The 12,139-nt window shown below is 46.2% G+C and overlaps 1 protein-coding gene across 1 annotated transcript in view; it reads right to left on the reverse strand.

The window, feature by feature from the left end:
• Positions 1–205: 205 nt before the first annotated feature.
• The window catches only part of LOC126252741 (dipeptidase 1-like), a 1,484,085-nt gene continuing 1,472,151 nt past the window's right edge, over positions 206–12,139 (reverse strand). Inside the window, exon 14 of the mRNA XM_049953644.1 lies at positions 206–319. Coding sequence (XP_049809601.1) covers positions 224–319 — 96 coding nt within the window. The 3' untranslated portion in view covers positions 206–223. The remainder of the gene's footprint in view (positions 320–12,139) is intronic.

Here is a 12,139-nt window from a genome sequence, read left to right on the forward strand (position 1 = left end):
TGTGTGTACAAATTCGTGTTGGAAGATTGCAAGAGTCAACAGTTTTTCGAGATTCGAGTGGCCGCCGATCGGCAGACACCGTCGCTTCGCTTCGCAGCACTCCGCGGTGTTTCCGGAGAGACACCGCGCGCCAGCTCGAGGCGGTCCGGCGGGCGGCACTTTGGTCCGAGCAGCCCCCGGGGGCGGCGGCCGGGGGCGGGGGTGGGGGGCGGCGGCCGGCGCGTCAGGTGCCGGGGTAGCGGCAGTACGTCTTGCCGTCCAGGTCCTCCATGGAGATCCAGTCCTCGGTGGGGCCGCCCTCCGACCAGTCGGCGCGCACCTGCCGCACGGCAACACAAAAGTTGGACCAGCTTTTGTCCTGACAGGAGCTCCAGTACAAGACATCGTTAAGTCATTGATGGTTAAATAAACCTGCAATAGCCACTCACATCTGTCAAAATGGACACTCTGTTTCTAACATTAATGGCTCGTTACAGGTATTACATACCACTACCAAAGGTAAGAAAATACACCTCTTAGAGAAACTGTTAGTATTTACTCACATCCTCATTTCACCTCACTGCAATCTAAGCGAGCGGCGGGAACTAGCCCGTAAACAGATTCTAAATAATTTCCTTGGTCTGTTCACAGACTCCAGACACAAGCAGGACCCCCTAACAGTCACAAATCTTTACGAAAAACCTGTTCAAAATGTCAATAAATACTGTAAAAATATGAACTATCATGGTGAATTAATGTTTTGCTCTCATCCCACCCTCCATCTCTATTTTTTTTTCTGCAAGTAACTTACAAATATACACTACTCGCCATTAAAATTGCTACACCAAGAAGAAATGCAGATGAAAAACGAGTATTCATTGGACAAATATATTATACTAGAACTGACATGTGATAACATTTTCACGCAATTTGGGTGCGTAGGTCCTGAGAAATCAGTACCCAGAACAACCGCCTCTGGCCGTAATAACGGCCTTGATACGCCTGGGCATTGTCAAACAGCCCATGCAGCCCATGCAGCTTCAACACGATACCACAGTTCATCAAGAGGAGTGACTGGCGTATTGTGACGAGCCAGTTACTCGGCCACCATTCACCAGACGTTTTCAATTGGTGAGAGATCTGGAGAATGTGCTGGCCAGGGCAGCAGTCGCACATTTTCTGTATCCAGAAAGGTCCGTACAGGACCTGCAACATGCGGTCGTGCATTATCCTGCTGAAATGTGGGGTTTCGCAGGGATCGAATGAAGGTAAAGCCACTGGTCGTAACACATCTGAAATTTAACGTCCACTGTTCAAAGTGCCGTCAATGCGAACAAGAGGTGACCGAGACCTGTAACCAACCGATGGCACCCCATACCATCACGCCGGGTGATACGCCATTATGCCGATGACGAATACACGCTTCTAATGTGCGTTCACCGCGATGTCGCCAAACACGGATGCGACCATCATGATGCTGTAAACAGAACCTGGATTCATCCGAAAAAATGACGTTTTGCCATTCGTGCACCCAGGTTCGTCGTTGAGTACACCATCGCTGGCGCTCCTGTCTGTGTTGCAGCGTCAAGGGTAACCGTAGCCTTGATCTCCGAGCTGATAGTCCATGCTGCTGCAAACGTCGTCGAACTGTTCGTGCAGATGGTTGTTGTCTTGCAAACGTCCCCATCTTGGGACTCATGGATCGAGACGTGGCTGCACTATCCGTTACAGCCATGCGGATAAGATGCCTGTCATCTCGACTGCTAGTGATACGAGGCCGTTGGGATCCAGCACGGCGTTCCGTATTACCCTCCTGAACCCACAGATTCCATATTCTGCTAACAGCCATTGGATCTCGACCAACGCGAACAGCAATGTCGTCATACGATAAACCGCAATCGCGATAGGCTACAATCCGACGTTTATCAAAGTCGGAAACGTGACGGTACGCATTTCTCCTCCTTACACGAAGCATCACAACAACGTTTCACCAGGCAACGCCGGTCAACTGCTGTTTGTGTATGAGAAATCGGTTGGAAACTTTTCTCATGTCAGCACGTTGTAGGTGTCGCAACCGGCGCCAACCTTGTGTGAATGCTCTGGAAACCTAATCATTTGCATATCACAGCATCTTCTTCCTGTCGGTTAAATTTCGCGTCTGTAACACGTCATCTTCGTGGTGTAGCAATTTTAGTGGCCATAGTGTATATAATAATCACATTATGTATACAAAAATGTATGAACGACATGTATGTCTAATTGACTGTATCCCATCATTTGACTTTACAGTAGTTCGTCGGAATTTCCGCTGACTATAAAAAAAATTAAAAATACCGAAATCAACTTTTAACTATAAGTTTATTGTTAGAGTGCATATATTTTTCTGTTGTCAATATGTTTCATCTTGCAAACCTCACACATCGTCTTTACTCTGTTTAAATCATTGGTCAATAGGAAATGAATGATATCTCTGTATGTTTCCTTAATGATAATATTTGCACTGTAAACAAAAACATCAAGTGTATAGCACATGTGTGACACTTAATACTCCCGTCACACGTGAAGAGTGCCACAGTAATTTATTGACAGTATGTGTGCCGTCTGCAGTTCAGCAACACATACATCGACCTAGAAAACCCCATACGGCACAACAAAACAAATCGCCATTCTACTGAAACTTATCTAAATGAATACAACTATTTCATACTATATCTAAATAAAAGCTAGCACTTAAGCGTGTTTTTAGTAATGAAACATCTCATAAAGTGGCTATAAATATTCCAATTCTCTTGTGCAGTGTAGGAGCACACGACATGACGTTGATTAAAACATCCGTGTAACTGAAAACTTTAGCCATCTTAAGATGCTCGTGGTAGCCCGAAACCAGTTATTGCATTACTATAAAACATGTCAAAAGGTATATGTGGCTGATTGCGTCATTCATCAATTAAAATATGACCTACGTCCATCATACGGGGCAGGAATGAAGTCACTGTGTTTGACTCTCAGTGGGCACTCATTAGTTAAGTAGGCATAGACATCTCTAGTTGCATACACTAGAGAAGAAGTACAGGACGTTAAAAAAAAGTATTCCGTAATGCGTTAGATGGCTGTGTGGATCAAGAGCAGACAAAAATGCCCAGTAAATATAGGCTCTAAAATGTATATCTTACGAGTTATTAGCACTTCACTTCGCTGCTGTGAATCACATCTCTTGTGCTTCAAGCGAAAAGGGGTTTTCAATTTTCGTAACCAAGGTGTGTGAGTTGATGCAAATCCACACTCAGTCGAAAACGCAAACCATCAGCACTGTTTTTCAAATAATTTGTGGGTAGGAATTATTGGCGATAGACTAGTAAGATATTGCACACTACTATAAGGCTACGAGTGGGAGTCAAATGAAAACCTTGAAAGAGTAATTATAAATCGACATTTCGCGTCATTGTTTTGTAAGTTGGCAGTACTGTAACCAGTTACATAAGGAATGCCCTACAGGTGGCAGCATACAGCAGAAAAGCGAAAGCCTACCACAATACTAGTTCAAAATGGTTGCCGCACTTGCGCCATGTACAAGGATGAAGAGCGTTCAGTTATACGTTTTCTGAGCAGTGAAGGAACCTATTGAAATCCACAAGTAAATGAATGCACAATATGGTGATGCGTATATGTCACTGCAGAAAACGTATGAGTGGAACAGGAACTTCGGAAATGGCGTGACTTCTGAGAAAGGTGTTCAGCGCCCGGGTCAGCCACACGGCGTTGTGACACCAGAATCTACTGCAGCAGTTGAAGCCGTTGCGATGGAAAATCGTCGTGTGACGGTGGATGACATAGCTGCAAATCTAAACATTGTTGGTGGCTGACCACATCACATCAGTCACATAGTGCCTAAGTTTCGAAAAGTGTCTGCAAGATGGGTGCCACGTCAGCTCATTCTAGAACTGAAAGAGTGACGTCTGTGACGAACTTTTGTTCTGCTCTGAAGCAGAAGGTGATAGCCCCTTCCTGTTAATCATTAGAGACACTACCACGAACCCGAAACAACCGTACATTGGCTTGCAAAGTATCTATGTACATGCAGATGTAGAAGATAGCAAGCTAGAAATGACGCCATTTACCATCACCAAAGCCCAAGAAGTACCGGACGCAGCGATCTGCAGGAAACGTGTTGCTGGCTCTCTTTCGGGCTGAACGAGGCGCTGTGTTGGAACAATACACGACTAGGGGAAACGCCGGTACCAGTGCGTCATGTCCAAGCAGGTTAAGAAATCAGCCTCAGCTCGCAATAAGATGAAAGCGACGTAGACTTCTTACTATAATTGTCATTTTCAGCATAAAAAAGCTTGGCTTCATACTGCCCGTAAAACACTTGCAGTCATCGATGACCTGCAATTTCTCTACCTCATCCGTCATACTCACCATATCTTGTACCCTGTGATTAACAAATATTTGGACCAATCAAAGAGGCGACGGGAGGAAAGAAATTTTCGTTCCGATTAACAAGTACAGCAGGCGATGGGCGAGTGGCTGTGCAACACGGTCGAAATAATGTTTTCCAGAACAATCTGTGTCGTTCCTTCGCGGAGGAAGTGGATTGGACGACAGGGAGACTATGTCGGAAAATGATGCAGTTACGTTTCACTTTTGTTCAACAGCAAATTTTCACTTGACTCCTCCTCGTAAACAGGTTGAGGGTTGCACTGAATCGTGATTCCCCATCATACGCCTCGCCTGTCCTGCTAGAGGAGGAATCGTTCCAATAACGGCTGGAGATGTCGTTCATGCATGACAGAGCTCCAGCCACACAGACATTCCGTTTCCAGTGGACTGGACGGGGAGGTCCAGTAGGTTGGCAACTTCGTTCCGCAAACCTTAACCTCTAGGATTCCTGTTTGTGTGGACACTTGAAATCATTGGTGTGTACAAGCACATTAATAACGTAGAAAAGTTACAGGAACGCTTCATCACTCTTTGCCAGCTCATCCATGACAAACGTGGAGTTTTTCAGAGAGTTCGTGCTTCCCTAAGATGTCGGACAGAAGCGCGCCTTACTATGAATGGATACCATATTGAGCACATCCGCCAGCGTTGAATCACGAATGCAGATCGTATGTAACAGCAGGTAGATAACATAAGAAGCTCTGCTGTTTCACAGTAACAGTTTAATGTTGTACTTTCATTTGTTTGCTACAGTCTGTAAAAAGGAAGAACTTACGCTAGAGGAAATGTACACTACTGGTCATTAAAATTGCTACACCACGAAGATGACGTGCTACAGATGCGCATTTTAACCGACAGGAAAAATAATGCTGTGATATGCAAACGATTAGCTTTTCAGAGCATTCACACAAGGCTGGCGCCGTTGGCAACACCTACAACGTGCTGACATGCGGAGAGTTTCCAGCCGATTTCTCATACACAAACAGCAGTTGACCGGCGTTGCCTGGTGAAACGTTGTTGTGATGCCTCGTTTAAGGAGGAGAAGTGCGTACCGTCACGTTTCCGACTTTGATAAAGGTCGGGTTGTAGCCTATCGCGATTGCGGTTTATCGTATCGCGACACTGCTGCTCGCGTTGGCCGATATCCAATGACTGTTAACAGAATATGGAATCGTTGGGCTCAGGAGGGTAATACGGAACGCCGTGCTTTGTCCCAACGATCTCGTATCACTAACAGTCGAGATGGCAGTCAACTTATTAGGATCGCTGTAGCGGATCGTGCAGCCACGTCTCGATCCCTGAGTCAACAGATCGGGACGTTTGCAAGACAACGTCCATCTGCACGAACAGTTCGACGACGTTTTCAGCAGCATGGACTATCAGCTCGGAGACCATGGCTGCAGTTACCCTTGACGCTGCATCACAGACACCACCGCCTGTGATGGTGTACTCAACGACGAACCTGGGTGCACGAATGGCAACATGTCATTTTTGCGGATGAATCCAGGTTCTGTTTACAGCCTCATGATGGTCGCATCCGTGTTTGGCGACATCGCGGTGAACGCACATTGGAAGCGTGTATTCGTCATCGCCATACTGGCGTATCACCCGGTGTGATGGTATGGGGTGCCATAGGTTACACGTCTCGGTCACCTCTTGTTGGCATTGACGGCACTTTGAACAATGGACGTTTGACTGAATGCCCAGGGGTATAAAGGCCGTTATTACGGCCAGAGGTGGTTGTTCTGGGTATTGTTTTCTCAGGATCTATGCACGCAAATTGCGTGAAAATGTAATCATATGTTATTTCTAGTATTATGTATTTCTCAAATGAATACCCGTTTATCAACTGCATTTCTTCTTGGTGTAGCAATTTTAATGGTCAGTAGTGTTATCACGTTAATGAAGATGAACAAATGCTCATAGCGTTTAGGGTAAGAATGTCCGAAGCAATGTTTAGTGGATTCTTTCCCTTATTTTGATGTTTACTAGCGTCTCTAAAACCTATGGAGTATGTTTAACGACCTATGTATTAAATATACTCAGGAGTTTTAACTCTAACAGCTACACTCCCTTTCCCAATTTTTTTCTAATAGAGATGTGTCCATTTAAACGAAATGATCCATGTGAGTGCGTGTGAGCGAATTACGATATCATATCACCATATTTTATTCAATAATAAGTGTCGTGAACTTACACTCAGAATTGATATCATGTTTTATGGATGCACAGCAGAGCAGGCAGTATTTGCCACTGATATCACACGAAAAAGTTCAGTATCCATCGTCTAGTTCTCGGCGGTTATTTTCTCTTTTCCAAGTATATGGCCGATGTTTAACAGATAGAGCCTTTTCAGCTTTAGTGTGCCCAGGGGAGTGTGACGGAAGAGATAACAACAACGTCTGACGCAGGTGCTGTGTTTTCGTGATACCACTTTTTAAATTTTCCTGTGCTCTTGGTTCATTTAACAGGACTCGTTTGTCTGCAAAGTACTCGAGTCTGAGTAGCGATTATTTTATCTTGCCACGGGTTGGAACTGTCAGACTTTAATACAAACAACGGGGGGATACCGCTCCAGTGCCGCAAGACAGAGTCGCTGTGGGAACTGAATCGACATTCCTAAACTAAATGCCTAACGGGGCGGCAGTCCAAGTCAGATGTCAGAGAAAGAGAGAATTTGGTTTAATACTGTAACATTTGGTCTGCCTGTGTACTTCTATAGCAAGGCACGTGATATTACGGCACATTATTTCCAGGCGAGCTCACGAAGTTTAGGTGATTTTGTAGAGAGGCAAAAGTTATCCTGATCGCGCTGCCAGAAAGGGAGTGAAGGCGCCGGAGATAAAAGATGTACCCGACAAAGGCGCGGGCGTAATGCGCTGCCGATGTTCCACCCCCCGCGATCCGCCGTGTCGGTTCGTTGTCCGCCCACGGGCTGCTGGGCCATTCAGCCAGTCAGCTGCCCGTGCTTTTCGCTCTCTTGCGGCCGGGCTCAACTCGGCCAGCCCGCAGAGGGATTGTGAGCTGCCAAATCGCCTGTGGCGTGGACACGAAGTTTCCTCTCCTCTCGTGTCGCAGGCAGCTGGCGCGCTAACGTATTCCCCCGGCACCTCATTTCACAGCCGGCCGAATTCACTTAAGAAACTTTCGCCATAGCTACTGCAGGGCATTTGCCAACAATTTCACTGTTGTGAAACAAGTTCTTGTGGCTGTATATAAAACAGCCTCATCTCTGCCCCTGAGGACGCAGGGCTTCTCGAGCGAAATGTACAGAAAATGTGACAATGTTTTTGTTTTAGCGTCGTCGTGTTTATTTCCTTTCCCTCTCCATGCATTTCGAAATGTACATCGCAGGCCACATTCTGATTCATACCTGACATGAGGCAAAATGATTTTCTTAGTTGTTGTTCGACGCCGGCCGGTGTGGCCGAGCGGTTCTAGGCGGTTCAGTCTGGAACAGGGCGACCGCTACGGTCGTAGGTTCGAATCCTGCCTCGGGCATGGGTGTGTGTGATGTCCTTAGATTAGTTAGGTTTAAGCAGTTCTAAGTTCTAGGGGACTGATGAACTCAGCTGTTAAGTCCCATAGTGCTCAGAGCCATTTGAATCATTTTGTTGTTCGACATGCAGATGAGATGCCGGAAGAAAGATAGTCAGTATTCAACTGTATTCCCTCTAATCCCTCTAATTTTTCCCTACAGGCCATTACGCTACATGTACGTTGGAGGAAACAATAGAATATGAAACACTTGTACTGGAACGAGGGCATTCCGAATTTACAAAATACGACTTTGCAAAACTGTTTGCACCCTTGCCATCTCCCACTCTTCTTTATTGAACACTTACGTGACACTCTCACGTGCACTAACAAGGCAAACTCCCCACCCCACCTCCCTCAGATTTAGTGGTAAAACCGACCAGTGGCTAACCCGTCAAAAACCGAACACAGATCAAGCATGAAAACGCGAAGAAGGTGTACTGAACTGTGAAAAAAGAAGCAAATTGGAAACTTTGAACGGTGCAGCGTCACGATGTGCAACATCTAGAGAACTGCAAGAATCACGGCGTCCTCGTTGTGTGGGTCACGGTGTTGGTTTGCAAGTTCGGAGGTCCGTGTTCAAATCTCCCTCGTGCCCCATTTTGTTTAGCAAAACTATGAACTTCCGTCTGGTCATTGACGGGTCTGTTCTCTTCCTGCAGTCTTGGTAATTGTCATACTATACATTGGTTATAGAATCTGAGTCGTGTGGTAAGAATACATTACCGTCTCAAGGAAATGTGATGAACAGTGAGAGCAGAAGCGAGTCACTTAGACCTCTCTTGGAAATAGAAACAGCAAGTAAACGGATGTCAACTATGTTGTAATAAAGGAATTCAAGAGGCATTACGTCCAAAACGGAAAGGAAGAGTCAGAACATGTGGTATTTGCTTAGAACTAATAGGAGGTACGTACGCCTCGACGTCCATTACTTACACCTGGCTCGCACAAACAAACGTTACAAAACGACACAGACAAATTAAAATAGCGAATAGAGACGTCATAATTTTGTGAAAAAAAAGGGTCACAAGGAAGATTTGAACGCGAGTCCACCAGCGTGGCCACATAACCAAGACGCCGTCGCTATTCGATTCCGCTCAATGTTGCAGATCTTGAGCTTGGACAGTTCAATGTTTAGATTTTTGCTACTTCCTGTTTTCATACTTGATCTGGGTTCAGTTTTTGATGGGCTTACCACTAAATATGACGAGGGTGCGATAGGGAGTTTCCTTGTAAGACAACCGATGACGTAGATCGCAAGTCTTCCGTTGATTCGTCCGCCACGATAGCTGAGTGGTCAGCGCGGTGGACTGTCATGCTGAGGGACCCGGGTTCGATTCCCGGCCGGGTCGGAGATTTTCCCCGCTTAGGGACCATGTGTTGTATTGTCACCATCATTTCAGTCCCATCGACGCGCCAGTCGCCGCAGTGGCGTCAACTCAAAAGACTTGCCCCAGGCGACCGGTCCACCCGACGGGAGGCCCTAGCCAAGCGACGTTCCATTTTTTGTCGTTGAATCGGCTTCATCCCTTCATTTAATTTTATACATACGTACACCAACCTGCCAAACGTTACTCAAATTTATCGAGAGAGGGTTTAATAAGCTATCTACTCTGTGGGTGTATTACACTTCGTCTTGCATTCTTCCGACGACACACCTGAAGCTGGCATCAAGTGTATTCCCTTTGTTCAAAAGGATCCTGACACCTGTTAGTGACGGCTTCAACTCATCTCGAGACACTTTGAATAAGGAATCTGAACGTCTGTAGAGAAATGGCACCCCATTCGTCCTCATGAACCAAAACATGGGAATGCAGTAAAGTTTCACGGTGGGATAGGGTCTGGAATCAAATCAGCGCTGTGACCGATCCCAAAGGTTTTCCATTGGTATCACGTTGGAACTCTGAGCAGATCAATCCATTTCAGGAATATTATAGCCAACAGACCATTGCCTAATAAGTACTGCTTTATGTCAGGCTGCATCGTCATACTTGATGCAATGAATCATCCTCTACTGTATGCAGTACACAATGCTGTTAATGTGTATATGATGTTCCGCATTTAGCTTTTCTTGAGAGCAATGAAGTGACTACACCCAAAGCAGGAAAAACACCTTCTTATCGTAACACCTCCATATCACTTGTTCCCTTCCTCCACTGTCCATTTAATGACGTCGCTCTTTACACCAGCTCACGCGCCGCTCAGCATTGACTTCAGAATCATGTGCCTTATGAGAAACTGCTCGACCACTGCAAACTATAGTTCTGTAACTCACTACGTACAATCACTGTGCTATTCTAGCTGGACTGCTGGTAGCATTTTGAAAGTCACGAGTGGTTCCTCCTGCTTCTCATAGGCGAATTTGTACTACTACCATCCGAAATGCTCTACGATTACTGTCCGTTTGCACACAAGGTCTACCTCGTCTTGGTTTAGTTGTGGTTATTACACCGAGTTACCACTTCACAACCACATCACCAACAGTCGACTCGGTCGGGTTTAGCAAGGTTGAAGTGTCCCTGACAGATTTCTTACTGAGGTCACCTCCAACGATTAGTGCAACTTGTCACTCACTGACCTCTGCTGATCAACCTACTGTGGTGTTACTGCTCCTCTACTGACAACACGACAATCTCCACTTCCTTTTATGCACGGTGCAGTCAGATTAATGGGGCCTCCTGTTAGGAGCCCGAATAACCCTCTTTTTTGGCGCGGACGAGCAGGAAGGGAGTCAGCGAGGTTCTGGAAGGTGCCGACAGCGATGCGGAGCCACGCCGAGTCCAGTGCGGTGGCCGGCTGCGCCTGGTTTCTTGGTTGAGGATCCATGGCACGAACAGCCCGATCGGGGCGGTCCCACAGATTCTCGATTGGTTCAAAATCCCTGGAGTTTGATGGCCAGCGAAGTACGGCAAACTCAGCCCGGTGCTCTTCGAAACAAGCACGTACAGTGCGAGCAGTGTGTCGGGTTTGATCGTGCTGAGGATAAAAAAACTGTAAGTAGGGATGAATATTGTCCCCAAGGATAGATGCGTACTTGTGTTCATCCATTGCGCCTTCCAGAACGACGAGATCACCCGTGGACTTTTTTTTTTCCACTTGCTGCATGTGTTTCCTGACCCACCCCCAGCCCGGAATGGCTGTTGAGACACCACCCCAACCCCCGACCCATCACACTGTTGCCTGTGTCCCGCCACTTGGAAGCGGGCTCTATTTGTTTGATATGTTTGGTTGTTTTACTTTGTTGTGCAGCATTATAATAACGTTACAAAAGATATTATGGAAATAGGAAAGTGAAATACAAATGAATTTGGAATTTAACAAAAATTTAAAAAGAGGATAGGAACGTATAGAGAATGAGAAGTTCCCACCATCTTGTATGTGGGTGGCGGCCAGGGTGTTGGAATGACCATTAAGTCGCCGGTCACCACTCACAGATTCCTTTTATATGCCTACCATACTTAAACTAACATAGTGCCAAAGAAAGAAACAACAAAAGGCGCCCCATGTCATTGTTGTTTGTTATTGTCAGCAGTCAGGGGATTAGCGCTACACAAGCAACCCATCCCGGACCGTGGTTTTCCCCGACCTATATTAGTGTATCTGTCGGGTTGGGCTCTGATGCGAGGGACCACAATTAAGATCCTTCTCCCTGGGCCGTGCGTTGCTGCCCACCAGGAGGCGTAGATATCTTCATTGGTTGCCTATCTTTAAGTTACTTTTCTGATGCTACTGACTACTTGTTTGACATGGTTCTGTTGCATGATATTTACATATTTACAATTGCGGTGCAGTTTACTTAGTGACATGTGCACCTCTTTAGGGCTTATCAGGGGTAGTAGGCTGCCAGTCTCGTTTCTTTATCTGTATCTATATCTGTATCTATCTATATCTATGTCTGCTGCTCTTGGGATGACGTGACCAGGAGAGGTGTGGAAGAGATGGATATGTAAGAGAGAAATAAGCATGAGAAGGATAAGCACGTCTCGGTTCCGCAAACGACCCAGCCCGGACTGTGGTTTTCCCCGATCTACATTAATGTATCCGTCGGGTTGGGCTCTGGTACGAGGGACCGCGATTAAGATCCTTCCATCCACGGTGTGTGTCGCAGGTCACCAGGAGGCGTACGTTCCTGGAAGTGGTGTCTACTTTAAGTTCCTTCTCGATTGCAGGACATGGGGGTGCT

The sequence above is a fragment of the Schistocerca nitens genome, chromosome 4 (genome assembly GCF_023898315.1).
Source record: "Schistocerca nitens isolate TAMUIC-IGC-003100 chromosome 4, iqSchNite1.1, whole genome shotgun sequence".
Lineage (NCBI taxonomy): Eukaryota > Metazoa > Arthropoda > Insecta > Orthoptera > Acrididae > Schistocerca > Schistocerca nitens.